The sequence below is a fragment of the Engystomops pustulosus genome, chromosome 1 (assembly GCF_040894005.1).
Source record: "Engystomops pustulosus chromosome 1, aEngPut4.maternal, whole genome shotgun sequence".
Lineage (NCBI taxonomy): Eukaryota > Metazoa > Chordata > Amphibia > Anura > Leptodactylidae > Engystomops > Engystomops pustulosus.
In genome coordinates, this window is record NC_092411.1 from 160575514 (window position 1) to 160594629 (window position 19116).

A 19116-nucleotide genomic window follows, 5' to 3' on the forward strand; every position below is an offset into this window, starting at 1 on the left:
AATTTTGACCAGCGTGTCGGGGGTTAAAATGCTCACCACAACCACCGATAAATTCTTTGAGGGGTCTAGTTTCCGTAATGGTATCATTTATTGGGGTTTCTATTGCACTGGCACCTCACGGGCCCTGCCAACATGACATGGCACTCCAAATCCAAACATGTGAAAACGGAGCTGGAAAATCTAAATTTCACTCCTTCCGTTTTCATCCCTTCTGTGTGCCCAGTCTGTGAATTATTGGCACATGTGTGGTATTGCTGTACTCGGGACAACCTGCAGAATGATTTTTGGGGTGTTTGTCTAAAGTGGCATGGGTTGGGCACAGTATATGAGGCACTAAAATGACATTTTTGAGATAAAAACGCAATTTTTACTCTGCACCATTTACTTTGCATTTAATTTTGACCAGCGTGTCGGGGGTTAAAATGCTCACCACAACCACCGATATATTCTTTGAGGGGTCTAGTTTCCGTAATGGTATCATTTATTGGGGGTTTCTATTGCACTGGCACCTCACGGGCCCTGCCAACATGACATGGCACTCCAAATCCAAACATGTGAAAACGGAGCTGGAAAATCAAAATTTCACTCCTTCCGTTCTCATCCCTTCTGTGCGCCCAGTCTGTAAATTATTGGCACATGTGTGGTATTGCTGTACTCGGGACAACCCGCAGAATGATTTTTGGGGTGTTTGTCTAAAGTGGCATGGGTTGGGCACAGTATATGAGGCACTAAAATGACATTTTTGAGATAAAAACACAATTTTTACTCTGCACCATTTACTTTGCATTCAATTTTGACCAGCGTGTCGGGGGTTAAAATGCTCACCACAACCACCGATAAATTCTTTGAGGGGTCTAGTTTCCGAAATGGTGACATTTTGGGGGGTTTTCTATTGTACTTTTACTTCAGGGGCTCTTCAATTACACTGTGGCACCACAAAATATTTGCAGCCAAATTGGCCTTCCAAATTCCCGGTATCGCTAACTCTGTTCTGGACATCGATGTGCGGGGAAACAGCAGCTGACATCCACATGTCTGGTATTGCCGTACTCGGAAGAAGCAGGGCAAGAAATTAGGAATATATATTTACCTCAAATTCCTTCTGAATGTATCCGTTTTAGGGCTAAATTGGAAAGATTGAAATCAAAAATTGAAATTTCAAAATTTCCACTCCATTTTCATATGCTTCCGGAAAAATAATTAAAGGGTTAACAGACTTCTTAAATGCTGATTTGAATAGGTTGAGATGTTAGGTTCATAAAATGGTGTTACTTGTGGGGGTATATAGTACATAAGCCTTTATAGAGCACTTCCAAACTGAATTGATCACCAAAAAGTTCGCATTTTTCAAATTTCAAGAAAATCTGAGAAGTTGCTACTAAAACTTCAAACCTTCTCACATCCATAAAAATAATGGAAACGTAAAACAAATTATGGATATAAAAAGAAGACCAATGGCAAAAGGTTTCTATCAAAAAAAATTTGTGGTATCACTTTTTGTCTAAAAATTATAACATTTGAAACTTTGAAAATAGTCATTTTTTCAAATTTTTCCTAAATTTTTGAATTTTTACCCCCCAAAAAAGGAACGGATCACTGAAATGACACTACTAACATAAACTACAATGTCTCACGAGAAAACAATCTCAAAATCACAGAGATATCTTAAAGCGTTGAAAAGTTATTACCACAGGAAGAGACACTGGTCAAATTTCCAAAAAAAGTTGCGAGCCTTAACCTGCAAACAGGCTGCGTCCTTAAGGGGTTATATTTATTCTATGGGTCTCCACGATAACGAAAAGACCTCATTTATATAGATTTTTTTCCCATTTTTACTGAATAAAAAGTAATTTGGCAAAAATGTTAATTTTAGCATTACCATCTTTTCATATGCATAACTTTTTTATTTTTCGGCTGTCAAATCTGGTTAAAAGCTTATTTTTTGCGAGAAGGATTGTTCTTTTTAGTGGTCTTATTTTAGAGTGCGTAACATTTTTTTATCACTTTTTAGAGCATTTTTTAAAGGGTATTAATTAAAAATTATCTTTTTTGGGGGGCGTTTGTGTGTGGGGCGTTTTACGGGGTTCACTTTGCGGATCTAATAATGACTGTCATGGACGCAGCGATACCAAATATGTGGGGTTTTGTGTATTTTATTCAATTTAACAGAATAAAAACTAATTTGGAGAAAATCGTGTTCATTATAGCACCACCATCTTTTCGTATGCATAACTTTATTTATCTGCTGACAAATCTGGTTAGGGGCTTATTTTTTGCGAGAAGAGTTGTTCTTTTTAGTGGTCTCATTTTACATTTTTTTTTTCACTTTTTAGTGCATTTTGAAAATGTATTAATTAAAAATTGTCTTTTTTCGGAAAGTTTTTTTAGCGAACAAACAAGAAAACGCCAGCTCACCGTTCAGGCTCCTATAGCAATCCTCCCGGTGCACGGATTCAACGTGTAAGCCATACACGTACAAGCTAGAAATTCACAAGTAGGCGATTCCAGCACAATCACGGAGGATGCAGTAGAAATTCAATAAAAATTTTCTTTATTCCATCATTAAAATCTGGTCACAAAACGTATGCAGCAAATGGACAAAGGTAGACAGACCTACATGTTTCGTCTATTCAGACTTAATCATGGTCCCACCCGGTGGAGATATGCTCAGGGTATTTAAACCCGACTTCATGCACCTGTTGGATGACGTGTGGATCACATGATTCAATTTAAAGGGGATGTGAAACAATATGTTTCCTTTGTCCATTTGCTGCATACGTTTTGTGACCAGATTTTAATGATGGAATAAAGAAAATTTTTATTGAATTTCTACTGCATCCTCCGTGATTGTGCTGGAATCGCCTACTTGTGAATTTAGCGTTTTTTCCTGCCAGGGTTTACCGTGCGGGTCCAGTAACGATTCTGTTTTATGATAAAGATTGTTACGGAAGCGGCAACACCAAATATGAGGCGGTTTTTTGTGTGTTTGTGTTTTTTATACTTTATTAAGTGTTTTTATGGGAAAGTGACATTTTCGGGGCTTATATTTTTATGTATTTATTTTTTATTTATTCTAATGTTTAAGCTTTTGTGTTTTGAACTTTTTTTACTTATACATAACTTGAACTGATCACTGGTTCAAGCCCAATACACTGCTCTACAACAATTCTTCGTTGTAGAGCAGTGTAATCTGTCTGGCATGCTCGTGCATGCTCAAACAGTTTACAGTCAGACCCGGAAGGGGTCGTCTGACTGCTGCGAGCATCGGGCAATCCCGGGACACTTGGCAGTCCTCGGGGATGCCCAGAAGAGGATCGGATCCCCCAGTAAGCGGCGCGGGGGATCCGGCCTAACCATATGCCGCAGCCTTCGGTAGTCGGGCAGAGGCCACCGTCCGCCCGGACAGGAATCTCCTGACCGTCACTGTATAGTGCTCGATGCGGCACTATTATTGCAGGTGGAGCGATGTGGCCGGAAGAAGACCCTGGTGCACATTGCTCTTTGAACTTGGATGTGCCCACGCACCTCTTCCTGTCCGGCAGCAGCCAGAAGAAAGAAGACGTGAGAGCCAGAGGTGAGTACAGGGTTTTCTTATTTTTTAAACAGCAGTAAAAAGATTGTGGCGGCCGGGTGGAGGGGCAGCATAGGGAATAATTAAAGGTGGGGGGCAGTATAGGAAATAATTAATAATGAGGGGCAGCATAGGAAATAATTAATGGTGAAGGGCAGAATATGAAATAATTAATGGTGGGAGCAGCATAGTAAATAATTAATGGTGGGGGGCTGCATATGAAATAATCAATTATGAGGGGCAGTCTAGTAATTAATGGGGGGGGGCAGCATATTCAATAATTGAGAGGGGTCCCAGTATATTTAATAATTAATTGACCCAATTAATTAATTTGGCCAATATATAAAATAGTTCATAAGGGGATGCAGTATATTAAATAATTTATTGAGGTGGGTGCCAGTCTATTACGGATGCGGTCACATGTACTGCTAGCGCTGTGTTTTCAAGGAATTCCTCATTTTTTTTTTTATTTTTAAACTTTAGTCCGGCCCCCCAACGGTCTGAGAGGGACAGTGAACGACCCCCTATGTAAAAAGTTTGGGGACCCCTGATCTAAAACTTTAGCACAGCACATGTGACAGATTGAAGACTTGGAAAGTCTCTCTCCTGCTTGCCATTTCATTCTGCAAGCATGAGGTGAATGGGGGATGGGAGACTGTGATCCATTTTTTACTCCCCACTTCCAAAATTCCATAACTTTTTTATTTTTCCACAAAGAGAGTTGTCTAAAGACCTGTTTTCTTTGTAACAACTTGTACTTCCTAGTGATGGTATTTAATATCAACACCTTGTATTGGGAAGCTGGAATTCCAAATGTGGTAAAATTGACGAAAAAAACATTTGCGTCATATTTTGGGCCCTATTTTTACGGATTTCACTAAGAACTCCAAATGACACCTCCCTTTATTCTTTGGTTCACAACAATCACCGAAATACCAAATTTATATAGGTTTTGCTGTTTATTATTAGTTGTATTATATTTTTTAACTTTAAAAAAAAATGTTTAACTACTTTTTATAAGCCAAAGGGTACTTCAATCCTAGGTTGTCTAATGGATCCTATATTATACTGCTATACCACTGTTACATTGTAACAGATCTTCAGAAATGACAAGTCCTGGGGTCTTATGAAGACCACAGGCTGTCATGGCAACTGATCATCACTTCCCAATGGCGTTATAGGAGCGGCGATCACAACCAAGATGGCGGCACCCACGCACTGCGGTCTGTTACATGCTGCCAGCAACTTTGCCGATGGCATGTAAAGGGTTAACACCTGCAATTGGTGCCAGCACCGATCACGGATGTTAGCGGTGGTCGTTTGCATTATCCAGCAAATGCCCCATTTGTATGAAGAAGGCTAAGCTTGTGAGCAGTCTTGAGGGGTTAAAGCCTTTTCAGGCAACATCATTATAGGAAAGCTGCCATGAGAAGTCTACCATCAGAATCAGATCTGATGGTAGATTACTCCTGTCTGCCTCTGCCTTAATCTGTAATTTAATAATCCTGGAACCTACCCTTAATTACTCCCCCTGTGAGGAGCATATGTTACAACATGACCTATTGTAAGGCACTGTTATGCTTTTAATTTAATAAAATCTTGTTGAAACTAAAAACTTTATTTTAGTAGTATGTAAATTAACTGCTGAGGCTACTAGGGAGTGGAGAAGCCTTAGCTCCCAGTGCCCGGCCAGGCTATTACACGCCCCAATAGCCTCAGCAGTTGGTTTACATATTACTAAAAGAAAGTTTTTAACAAGTTAGGTTTGGTTCCAGGATTATTAAATACACATTAGGACAGAGGCAGGCAGAAGGAAGAGAAGTAGATCTGATGGTAGATTCCTCATGGTAGGTTTCCTTTAAGGGGTTGATGGTATTTTTTGTGGTGTTTTGCCAAATGAAAAATACAATCCTAGGCATTGTGATAATACACTTAAAGGGATATTCTGAGCAAATTGAGTATTAATGACCTTTTCATAGCATAGGTACAGTACAGTGGTGACCAAAAGTATTGGCACCCCTGCAATTCTCTAACAGAGCTTAGATGGTATAATAAACAGTTTGAAAATACAAAGAGATTCACTGGGCGAATGGACAACACAGATAAAACGTAACTTTTATTAAAACGTCTAGTTAAAAAATCAGGAAAACAGCACAATTTAAGAACAAATGAGTCCTCATCATGTATTTATGTGATGGCTTTATCGCAAGTAAAAACAAAAATTTTGACTAGTTCCTAATCACACCACTAGGTGTCATGCATATGTAGCACTAGCACCTATTGGATATGGTGTACGATATACTTGGCAACTTAGATAGAGACAAGAGTAGTGATGCAGACCCGAGTCAATTCTACAGCCTCAGGATTAGGACTGTCACTTGTACCACTAACCACCTACAACCTGTGCATAGGTCCTACTATATAGGCATATGGAATATAGAGGGATTCCACATTTGTGCTATTCAGGAGCACCGGTGATACAGCTCCTAATAATGAGTAAGGAGATAGTACCGGGGTTGTCAGGTGTGCGTTCCGCCTAAGTTTAATATGTACATCAGTTGCTCTCCATGCATACTTTGGCGGACAAATCCACTATCATATCTGTAAACTTTAGGTATACAAGTTTATCATTACTTCAGGAGCAACAGATATGATAGGTAGTAAGACGCACAGATATATCTACCCATGCACGTCCCACTCATGTGCATCCACATTCAGTGCACATATCTCATTTTTTGAGTGCATTAAGTTGTCATGCATCTCATAATTGCGTTAACATGCATCCATTGTAATACATACACACTCCTCTGTCCAATCTAATCGCATGCACACTGTATTTCTACGCACACTATCTAAGTCTAGCCTCAAAGCGTTTCACCCGCTTTTTCGGGATCATCAGGAGAGCTATATGACAAATAGTCTATGATAGAAACTATGAACAAGATACCGGCGTCCAGATGGTTTATCTGTGTTGTCCGTTTGCCCAATGAACCCCTGCAATTCTGTCAGATAATACTCAGTTTTTTCCAAAAAGTGATTGCAATCAGAAATTCTTTAGTATTATTATCTTCATTTAATTTGTCTTCAATGGAAAACCACAAAAAGGATTGTCAAAAAGCCAAACTGGATATAATTCCACACCAAACATAAAAAAGGGGTGGACAAAAGTATTGGCACTGTTTGAAAAATAATGTGATGCTTCTGTAAGTTGTGTAATTAACAGCACATACAACTTACCTGTGGCACCTAACAGGTGGTGGCAATAACTAAATCACACTTGCAGCCAGTTGAAATGGATTAAAGTTGACTTAACCTCTGTCCTGTGTCCTTGTGTGTACCACATTGAGCATGGAGAAAAGAAAGAAGACCAAAGAACTGTCTGAGGACTTGAGAATCAAAATTGTGAGGAAGCATGAGAAATCTCAAGGCTACAAGTCCATCTCCGAAGCCCTGAATGTTCCTGTGTCTACCGTGGACAGTGTCATCAAGAAGTTAAGAGCCCATGGCACTGTTTCTAACCTTCCTAGATGTGGATGGCAAAGAAAAATTGACTAGAGGTTTCAGCACAAGATTGTGCATATGGTGGATAAATAACCTCAACTAACATCCAAACAAGATGAAGCTGCCCTGCAGTCCGAGGGTACAACAGTGTCAACCCGTACTATCCGTCTTCTGAATGAAAAGGGACTGTATGGTAGGATACCCAGGAAGACCCCACTTCTTACACAGAAACATAAAAAAGCCAGGCTGGAGTTTGCTAAAACTTACCTGAGAAAGCCTAAAACGTTTTGGGAGATTGTTCTCTGGTCAGATGAGACAAAAGTAGAGCTTTTTGGGAAAACATAGCAACATAGTGTTTGCAGGAAAAAAAGGGACCTTCAAAGAAAAGAACATGGTCCCTGCAGTCAAACATGGCGGAGGTTCCCTGATATTTTGGTGTTGCTTTGCTGCCTCTGGCACTGGACAGCTTGACCATGTGCATGGCATTATGAAGTCTGAAGACTACCATCAAATTTTGCAGCATAATGTAGGGGCGCTGTGTGAGAAAGCTGGGTCTCCCTCAGAGGTCATGGGTCTTCCAGCAGAACAATGACCCAAAACACACTTCAAAAAGCACTAGAAAATGGTTTGAGAGAAAGCACTGGAGACTTTTAAAATGGCCAGCAATGAGTCCAGACCTGAATCCCATAGAACACCTGGGGAGAGATCTCAAAATGGCAGTTTGGAGAAGGCACCGTTCAAATCTCAGGGACCTGGAGCAGTTTGCCAAAGAAGAATGGTCTAAAATTCCATTAGAGCATTGTAAGAAACTCATTGATGGTTACCGGAAGCGGTTGTTTGAAGTTAATTTGTCTAATGGGTTGTGCTACCAAGTATTAGACTGAGGATGCCAATACTTTTGTCCGGCCCATTTTTGGTGTTTTGTGTAAAATGATCAATGATTTGACTTTTTTTCATTCCTTTTTGTGTTTTTTCATTGCAAGCAAAATAAATTAAAAAATGTATACCAAAGAATATGTGATTGCAATCAATTTCTGGAAAAAAAGAAGTATTATCTGACGGAATTGCAGGGGTGCCAATACTTTTGGCCACCAATGTAATTATAAATTGATCAATGGCAATGCAACAACAAGTTTGGGTGCGACAACCATTGCTCCAGACATCCACACTACAGGCTCAGCATTCAAAGCGATGTGTAAGTGCTGAACCAGCAGTGTGGCCATCCAACCATTATAATCCAGACAGAGATTTCTGTGATCAGCAGGGGATTCCAGGTGTAGGATCCCCATTGACCAATGTCTGCAAATAGGTCGTTAACGGCTCAGAAAACCCCTTTACAATTCTTGCAATCTAGCGGAAGCAGGTTTGAAAAGAAAAAGATAAGATTTTTTTCAATGATCTTGTCTCCTATGAATAGTGGAATTGGCAATGTCATTGTAATCCCTATACTTCTAGATCAGCTCTACCTAATGTCACCAAAGCAAAAGCGGCAGTCAGAAGTTCTCATTTTCCTGCAGCCCCAGTAATATTAAGAAAAATTATTAGTTCCCAAAACAAAATCTGTGGGCATAAAATGTAGGCCACACCAATTCCCCTTATCCACCCGCCTAGCATTCCCATACAGTATAATACCCAGCTAATAATAATACCCTACACTGTTGCCCCTCTCATTGTGGCTTCCTCTCATTGTGCCCCCATTCTTTAGCCCCCCTGTAATTGTGGACTTCCCACACTGCTCCCCTCTCATTGGGTCCCTTCTCTGCATCCCTCTCTCTCATCCTCTGCATCATTGTGGTTCTTCTCTCATGTGCCCAGCAAGAAGCATTGATCTTCAGAAATAGTCCACATAATCCTATCCTTCCAGCATGTTTTATTCCTTACCTTGCTCTTTTTTGCCTCCATTTGGTTCCACATTACATATCTTTCCACATCTAGAGTCCACATCTCCCTCTTCCTCAAGTAGATCATATTCCTCTCCTTCAGTTACTGGACTCTACAGGAAGCATGCACATTAAAAACTGGCAAGGTGGAAATTATTAATTTGCAACACAGGAAATAATTAAACACTTACTCCTTCAGTCATTGACCCATGAATCTGATTCTGTCTCAACCACGCAGTCTTATACTGGTCTAATTTTTGTCCCTTGTATCGTACAGATGCCCATCCACAGCCAGATTTCTTTGCAGGGTTAACTAGACGTTTGCAATGTGTAGCCCATGCACTGGGAGAGTTAAAGGCTTGACCACTCTCCTGCCAAATAATTTTTCCATCCACCAAGAGATCACCAAGAAATTTCCTTCCCTAAGATAAAATAGAGGAAAGATGTGATTAATGGTATACTGTATGTAAATTTGTTGTCTAAGATAAATATTCACTCAATAGGATCAAAAGCAAAAAAAGTAAGATGTCCACATTGTAAACAAGCAATTTATATGCAACCGTTATATCTGATCCTTGTGACTGGGGCCTTTCTCAAACAAAAGTGAAAGCAACAACTCAACAGGAAATAAAGTCCCTCTGGTGCACAGCACCATTCACATCCAAAATATAGGGTTATTTTTCCAAAAAGGGTTTTTTAAAAAAATACATGAATACATAATGTACACAGAATACATAACAAAAAATGCCAAAAGGCCAGTTTAACCCTTTTTGTGCTAACTAAAATGTAACTTTTATTTTCTAAGTTTAAAATATTTGTAAGAGAACATTACATTAGTATTTTGGCTCAGTATTGTTGTTTTAAAATATATCAAGGAGGAGGGGCCGTGCCACTTGAAATTTTTATCTCCTTATGAGACTATTTCCTATACGTGGGTGCAGTGTCTGTTCAGCCATTCACTCACACAGACAAGGGAAGACAACAAGGGAGGGGGAATTTTTAGGATTGGGGTAGGGTGGAGAGGTTGGAGCACACAGGTCTGTGTATTAGCCCAGTGTTCAGTAGTTTTCAGTATTCATTCAGACCCTGTTCAGGGCGTCTAGATAAATAGCTTTTTCTCTCTTTTCCCTACAAGTGATTATTAACCCCTATTCTCCTCTATCCCATGTATAACACATAGCATCCACTCTATTCAACTATTTGGGTATAGATCACTTACTCGCTACCGTCTTGTAGTCTGTTGTGCTTGTTAACTATACCTAGTCCTCCCTCTCAACAGCTTGCTTCGTTTTTAACCCCTGTTCTGGTGGCTACCTCAGTTGGCTGTATATTGTGGCCGTCTCTCATTCCTTGCTTTAAAACCTAAGATCGCCTCCCCCCCCCCGACATGTTTCGCCACCTAGCGTGGCGTCATCAGGAGTTTGGGGCAAATGCAGTGATCTGGTGCCGTGCACCAGCTTTTAAATGGTTTTTCCTGTGACATCAAGAGCTGGCACAATATGGCGCGCATGCGCCACAGTTTGGAGCGCATGCGCCACAGTTTGGTGCGCCTGTGCATTAGACATAGTGATAGGATACATCAGCACCTATCAGAATGGAGGGGAGTAACCCAGTGGGAGATTCCTATTGGAGGAACAACACACACCCACGAAATGATGTCACAGGAAAACCATTTAAAAGCTGGTGCACGGCACCTGATCACTGCATTTGCCCCAAACTCCTGATGACGCCACGCTAGGTGGCGAAACATGTCGGGGGGGGGCGATCTTAGGTTTTAAAGCAAGGAATGAGAGACGGCCACAATATACAGCTAACTGAAGTAGCCACCAGAACAGGGGTTAAAAATTAAGCAAGCTGTTGAGAGGGAGAACTAGGTATAGTTAACAAGCACCAGAGACTACAGGACGGTAGCGAGTAAGTGATCTATACCCAAATAGTCGAATAGAGTGAATGCTATGTGTTATACATGGGATAGAAGAGAATAGGGGTTAATAATCACTTGTAGAGAAAAGAGAGAAAAAGCTATTTATCTAGACGCCCTGAACAGGGTCTGAATGAATACTGAAAACTACTGAACACTGGGCTAATAGCGATACACAGACCTGTGTGCTCCAACCTCTCCACCCTACCCCAATCCTAAAAATTCCCCCTCCCTTGTTGTCTTTCCTTGTCTGTGTGAGAATCAGAGTGAATGGCTGAACAGACACTGCACCCACGTATAGGAAATAGTCTCATAAGGAGATAAAGAGGTAAAAATTTCAAGTGGCACGGCCCCTCCTCCTTGATATATTTTAAAACAAAAATACTGAGCCAAAATACTAATGTAATGTTCTCTTACAAATATTTTAAACTTAGAAAATAAATGTTAAATTTCAGTTAGCACAAAAAAGGTTAAATTGGCCTTTTGGCATTTTTTGTTATGCATTGAAATTGAGTTAACCCAGGTACAAACAGGTTCAATTATTTGTCTGGATGAGTTCACAGAATATTCTTCATTCATCAAAGTAATTTGATGTGAATTTGGACTGTATTTCACTGAGTGGATTCTGTGGGTACCAAATATCCACAAGAGATATTAGGAAAATCCATTTCTAAATTACATCCAAAATTTTGAAATCATATTATTAATCCCAAACCTTTCCTTGTTGTGATCAAAAAGGTCTGTATCACCGTGATTTATAAGACTATATATAATCTTGGGGGGAGGGGTGTTGGGGAGAAGGGGAGTGGAGTTTTTGTGTTTGTATAAGTAAAAAACAAAAAACTGTTTAATAAAAATTTGTTTGATAAAAAAAAAGGCCTTTGCCACCCATTACTCAGATGCAAGATCAGAGCAGACAAATTGATCCCTTCATTTTCTAGGTCTTCGATAATATGGGTCACTAATGATTGAAGGGAAACCTACCTACAGGTAGAAATAAAGGGGACACAATTCTGTCTGGTAGTCTGTCAAGGTGCAGACCCAATCTCCTTTTAGTATAGAGAGAGTACATCCACTCTCTTTCTACTTTACCTCAGAATATATGATGGGGTACTTTTGGACATGCGCAGTTTGTTTCTCTTAACTTAACTTTAGCCCCAGGCTGTGATGATCAACTGAAGGATGTCTGCAATAAAGCTTTATTATTAATCCTTGTTCCCTTGGCAACCTCAAATTTTCAAAATCGAGTTGTCACAGGGAACAAACAATACTTTGTACCTGTTCTGACATATATATACAAAAACCCACAGGACCTCTCCTGACTGTAACCCGGGAATTGCCTATCCTATGTACTCGAATAAACCCAAACTCGGCTTATACTCGAGAAAAAAAAAAAAGAAAGTCAAAACTCACTTTTCCAACACCCCCCGCAGGTCTTCTCCGCAATCCGCCCAGCAGCCGACACACACAATTTTATAGCAGCTGCAGTCAGGGTCAGAGTCTGTGACGTCACAGACTCTGACTCTGGCCGTCGTTGCCATAATATTGTGTGTGCTGGCACACACTGTGATGTCAGGGGCAGCTGACGTCACAGCTTGTGCGCCGTACCGGGACATGGACCTGTCGCTGCCAGGCTGATCGTGGAGAAGATCTGCACGTGGCGTGAGAAAGGTGAGTTTTGACTTTCTTTTTTTTGTGAACTGGGCAAATTGGGCTGGTGAAAGGCTGGCTATATATTGGGGCAGGGGGCTGGCTATATATTGGGGCAGGGGGCTGGCTATATATTGGGGCAGGGGGCTGGCTATATAATGGGGCAGGGGACTGGCTATATAATGGGGCAGGGGACTGGCTGGGGAAATGCTGGGACTGGGGAAATGCTGGGTGACTACTAGGGCAGAGAGCTGGCTTCCAGGGGAAATGCTGCCTGGCTATATACTGGGGCAGGCTATATACAGGGGCAGATGGTATATTTATATACGGCAGAGGGTATATAGTTATAATTGATATATAACGTGGCTGACTATATACTGGGGGACTGCTGGCTGGCTATATACTAAGGGCAAGGGGCTGAAAAGCTATATACTGGGGGAGGCTGTGAACAATGCATTTCCCACCCTAGGCCTATACTCGAGTCAATAAGTTTTCTCAGTTTTTTTATGGTAAAAGTAGGAGCCTCGGCTTATACTCGAGTATATACAGTATTTTGAACACATCACCAGTAAATATATTTCTAAAGATGTCAGTAACAACCCATCAACCCAACACTGGAAAATAAATCAAACCATAGAAGTTCATAATTTACTTATGTGTAATAATGTATCAAGGAAACAGCTTTGGATAAAGTAGTTGCATGCATTTCAAAATTGTGATTTTGGTCCATTCGTCCACACAAATTCCTCTTCAAATGCTGACATTTCTGTGTGTTCCTTCCATGAGCTTTAGTTTCTTCGGCAGATTTGCTATTAGATTCAGGAAAGGTGATTGGTGGGGCCATTCTAGCAGCTTTATTTTTCTCTTCTAGAATCAAATGAGAGTCTGGTTTGCTGGTGTACAAGTCCTAAAATTATTTTACCCTTTACATCACTTCCACCTCAAGATACGATGGGGCACAGCTGATGGTGGAATGGGTCGGTGCAGGGCGTTACTGCCCTGCACACTTGCAATTGCCTGTGTCCATTCCAGCCTGAATACCAACTGGTAATAGCACAATTGTAGAATTGCGCGCCAGCACATATGGCTGCCGGATACATTTAGAGGCCAGAGTCTTCTGATGTAGCCAGCTGCTGCTGCAGGGTTTAGTGCTTGTCTACCAGAGGTAAAAACGTTATGTAAATGCAATGTTAATGCAAATGCATAGTAAATGCCATATTAATGTGATGTGAACGCAAACGTAATGCAAGTGCAATTTAAATGCTATGTAAATGCCACGTGAATGCCATAAACAAAAATGCAACGTAAATGTAAACGAAAATGTGATGTTAACACATTGTTTGCTCAAATTCAATGTAAACTTGATGTAAAAGTAAACACAATTGCAATGTAAATGTCTCAGTCTCGTAAATACTTCCAAAAGCTCCTGGAAAGTGAAGTGGCCTGCCGAATCCAATGAGTGGTCTCTTTAACCTAGAAGGCAACAAAAATGTGAAGTACCCTAGAAAACAAAAGTGACACCTCGTATACTAAAGGCCACTCACAGGATGAAGTAGTTCCTATGAACTTCCTGAAACATCCAGTCACAGGCAGGACTGGAGCATGGTAAGCACAGTGAAAACTATCCAAAAGACCACCCTTTTGAGAAGACTCCATCCATAAAAGACAGATTCCTGTTATATGGTACTCTATGGAAGGTGCCCCCTATCAGCAGGCCACACCTAAAGTAGCAATGCAAAATTGGTAGTCTGCTCAAAGTGATTTCACTGTATGTGTATGAGGATCCGGTCACACTGTGCGTTTTTAAATGCATTGCAAAACGCATTTGTTAGCCATGATTAACCCCTTAACGCTGAAGCCACTTTTCACCTTCCTGACACGGCCCATTTTTTCAAATCTGCCCTGTGTCACTATAAGTGGTTATAACTTTGGAACGCATTAACATATCCAAGTGATTTTAAAATTGTTTTCTCGTGACACTTTGTACTTCATGTTAGTTGAAAAATTTTGGTGGTATGTTTTTCATTTATTTATGAAAAAATCAGATATTTGGTGAAAATTTGGAAAAATTCTTGATTTTCGAACTTCAAAATGTTCTACTTTTTCCATACGTAGTCATAACCGCAAAAAAATGTAATAACATTCACCGAATGTCTAATTTATGTGGACATGGTTTTTTATGCATACTCTTATTTTTGTAGGATGTTATGGGCCTTTCAACGTTAGGTGCGATTTTTCACATTTTCATAAAAAACGCAAAATCCTGCTATTGAGGGACCTGCTCAGGTTTTAAATCACTTTGAGAGGCCTAAATAAAAGTAAAACCCCATAAATTACCCCATTATAGAAACTACGCCCCTCAACGTACGTAAAACAACTTTTATGAAGTTTGCTAACCCTTTAATTGTTTTACAGGGGTTAAAACAAAATCGGATACAATTTTGAAAGTACACTTTTTTGGCTAAATGAATGTATTTTTACAAAAATGTACAAATTCTCAGTGAATAAAATACCAAAACGCTCCACAAAATTTGATAACCAATCCCTCCCGCATATAACAATACCCCATATGTGGTGGTAACCTGCTGTATGTGCACACGCCAGGGCATGGAAGGGAAGCTGTGCCATTCAGAGCAGATTATGCATTGTCATATTTTATTGGCTATACAATCTTTAATTTTTTGGCAATTTGGACATATAAGGGCTTATTTTCTGCGACATGAGATGCACTTTACAAATACTTCATTTTAGTGGGTCATTAGCTTATTGATGAGATTTTATTAACTCTCGAATGTATGGGTGAAAATAAAATTGTCAATTTTGGTTTACTTTCTTTTCGTATCTTTTTGGGGGGTCGTACATCGTTCACTAAAAATACTATATTATCTTTATTCTATAGGCCACTATGATTACGGTGATGCCTCATTTATACAGTTTTTCATTTATTTTTACAATTTTACTGGATAAAAACTAATATAGAGGAAATCTCATTCGTTTTTGCACCGCCATCTTTTCGGAGACGTAACTTTAATATTTTTCGGTTGACAGAGCTAGTTTAGGGCTTATTTTTTACGTGTTGAGTTGTTCTTTTCAGTGGTACCATTTTGGCGCACATAACTTTTTTTTTATCACTTTTTAGAACATTTTTGTGTAGAAATTTGATGAAAAATGTAAATTTTTGGCATGTTTTACGGGTTTTGTTTTTACGGCATTCACTGAGCAGGTCCAATAATGTTTCTGAGTTATTGTTCGGTTTGTTACGGACGCGCCGATACCAAATATGTGGGGTTTTTTGGCGATTTTGTGGGTTTTTTTTACTTTATTGCATGTGTATAGGGAATATTTGTGTTTAAGGGACTTTAACTTTATTTAATTAATTCTTTTTATTAAATGCGCATGCTCAGTGTGTTACAGCCGGGTCCTACCAGAAGGCACGGACCCGTCTCACAGAAGAGGATTGTGCAGCCCCGGGCACCGGCAGTCCCGGGGCTGCGATCGGAGCAGGGGGGGGGGGTCCGATTCTTCTCAAATGCCCTAGCACGCCGCGGTCAGCACGACCGCGGCGTGTCAGGGGTTAACACCCGCGATCGTAGAAATCTCCGATCGCGGGTGTAAGAGGTGGGTGTCGGCTATAATATATAGCCGACACCCGCAGCTTCTGGCGCGGGCTCCGTTCTGGAGCCGGCGCGAGAAGCATGACGTACTATTACTGCATTTTGCGGGAATGCACCTCCCGCCATGCAGTAATAGTACGTCAAATGTCGGGAAGGGGTTAAGATTGCCGTTGCACTTGAAACATGTTGGTGACATGGCGTTACCTGTATCTGTGTTTGTTTTATGTAACAATTGGAATTTCTCAAATAACTGGAGTCTTTTGGTGATGGATCAATCTGATATTTTGCTATTCATCCGCGAGACCACAATTTCAGTTTTTAGTTTCTTGTCACACTGCATCTTTTAAAATAATTTAGGATCATTTTACTTTCCTTGTCAATACTTTTTAGTATCTATTTTTGCTGTCACTATTTGATTTATTCAAAATGTATTTTTCTCTCTGTAATACTTGAGCACTTCATTGCTACCTTTGTATTTTAGTATCTTAAACACCTAACATATTTGGGACCCATTTTTTTAAGACCCTGGCAATTAGCCTGGCTGTTAGTTGAACATCAATGGGTCATGTGAGCTGATGAAAAGTACTATTGAGAATAAGGAGAAGTTGCATGGGGGTCTCAAGCAGATTTTTTTCCCTAGGAACCATGAGTAATTGTTTCCGGTGCACTTATCTGTATAAAAATTACATGTTAATATAGAGAATTTATGATCTTACCAAGTAGAATATAGATAGAACCCCTTGCCCAGGTTCTATAAGGCCATCCTTCAGGAGTACCCTCAGGGTGATGCCCCGTTTTGTCAAAAAACTGTTTGCCTTTCCAGAGTGAGACACTCTTCCAGAGCTCTCTGCCTCATTATCTTCCAGATCCTCATCATCTTCTTCCAGTCCATCTTCCCCCCAAGGAGATTGCTCTTCCATAACTACAAACGAGAAAACATTCTGGTCACTACCACTAGCCACAGAACCTGTCTTTGAGAGACGATTATGAACGCTTTAACCACTTTCAGACTCAGGCCTTCAGATCCCTGAACATTCTTAAAAAGGTGTACATTTTTGGAATATCAAATTCTAAAGATAAAAAAATTTAAATGACAAAGGGAAATATAGGTAAGAACAAATGTTCTCTTTATCATTTTGTAGTGAATAAATATATTCTTCTGTGTCCTTTGTAGGCTAAAAAGGTTTACCCCTTGGTTAGTGATATATTCCTTGACGGCAGCCATCTTGGAGCAAGAGAACCAAAAAGCGGCCATTTAAAGTATCCGGACAATCAGCACTAGGATATTGGTACACGTGTTGTGGATGCAACCCTGTGTTTTTAAATCATTTTTTGGTCATCATTTATTAAATAAATACTAATGAAAGTTAAATTTTACTCCTTGGTTATGGTGCCTTAGGGCTTATTAGCCCCCTCTTGTAAAAGTTTCAAAAATAACCTACCAAGTAGAGATTTCCCCTTTTCTTTTTTGGTTTCATTTAGTATTAGCCGTATTAAACCATAATTTATTGTGGAGAGCAGGGTATTAAATAATTTAATTTCCTTTTAAGACCTTATTCCTATTGTTTCACTTGATGACTACTTTGTAATGTCTTATTTTGTTTGTATATGTACTGCCTGTGGAATATGATGGCACTATATACAGATTTAGGGTGTGTTCACACGTTCAGTTTTACAGATACAGATGCTACTCCTCCTGTTTTTTTCACTCCATTTCTGATTTGGACATTGAAAACTGCATCTGAAAAACTGAACATGTGAACACACCCTTATTTCTATTACTACTAAGGCACAAGACACTCTTATAATACATTTTACTGTTGCTCTTGAATATAACCACTATCCAACAGATTCTGAAGCAGAAGAAAGCAAATTTCATGGCTGATGGCATGACATACTGCCATGGCTGGCATCTGCAGTCATATGATGTGTTGTCCAATAACTATAGCATAATAGATGATGGTGAATGAAAGCGGACACACAAGTGTATAAGACAGATTTGTGGAGCGGGCAGTCTTTATTGTTGTCATCAGTGTATGATGTCGTGACCGCAGATCTGTTGTTTCCTGCCCGTGAAAAGAAGACGTTCATGTTTATGTAGTCCTAGTCCCAGCAAAGGACTTTTGTCCAATCTTTTGGTCACTGATATATCATACAGCAATGGAGTGATAATGAGATGGACAACAAAAGCCAGTAATGACTGCAGTACCTAAAATAAGGCTAAATGTAGACCAGTGCCTAATTTTTTCTGTTCACCTTCAGTTCTTCCATTCACTTTTCTCTCCCCATAGAGATCCATGTATTGAAGGCTGCCCTTCCTTCATGTTTACGTTAATCATAAGGGCGTAAATTACATGGGATACAGTGCCATTTTCCCCGTTATAAACAGTGGAACGGTAGAGATGCGACGTTTGGCACTAGCTCCAGAAAGTCAGCTGTAGAAGGCACCTGGTACATACGTTCAGCTCCTGAGCCGACGCTATGAAGTCACTGGAATAGTGGGGGCAAAAATGGAGCAATGTCCCAGAACAGTGTTAAATGGAAAAATGTCTAAAGTTTTTTTTTCAATCATCATATTACTGCAATACAATTTTTCGAATCATCATATAAAGCTAAATTGACTGCATGGCAAACTCAACAGAAACTGCATGGAAGGCTTATACATGTAACTTGCCTGCAGGGTTATACAGTCCTATAGGACCAGGGCCCACCCGGAAGCGGTCAGCGTCCTCTGTAGCTGCCAGCCGGTAACGCAGGGATGCTGTGTGTGGATGTGTTACCTATAGGGGAGCGCTGCAATACTGCACCCTAATGTATGTATTACCGGAGCTTTAACAGGCGCTCGGTATCCTGCAGGATAGAGTCACCGGACCACGGCGGGTTAAGCTGTCACCTACTCCATAGACGGGCAGGACGGCAGGCACCTTGTGCACAGCCGCAGGTGATTTCAGCGTACACAAAGGCAGCACCATAACAAAG

General features: G+C 40.3%; 1 protein-coding gene across 6 annotated transcripts in view; it reads right to left on the reverse strand.

The window, feature by feature from the left end:
• The window catches only part of MPND (MPN domain containing), a 60823-nt gene extending 42040 nt beyond the window's left edge, over positions 1-18783 (reverse strand). For 4 of the 6 annotated variants that reach the window (XR_011848042.1, XM_072113358.1, XM_072113363.1 and 1 more), the window contains exons 1-4: positions 18394-18783; positions 16854-17059; positions 9144-9374; positions 8954-9065 (exon numbers count right to left, since the gene is read on the reverse strand). Coding sequence is in view for 5 of the 6 variants with exons in the window: in XM_072113358.1 (XP_071969459.1) it covers positions 8954-9065; positions 9144-9374; positions 16854-17059; positions 18394-18436 (592 nt within the window). In the remaining variant the exon portion in view is untranslated. The remainder of the gene's footprint in view (positions 1-8953; positions 9066-9143; positions 9375-16853; positions 17060-18393) is intronic. The other 2 variants (XM_072113340.1, XM_072113331.1) reach the window with 1 other exon arrangement.
• Positions 18784-19116: the final 333 nt, after the last annotated feature.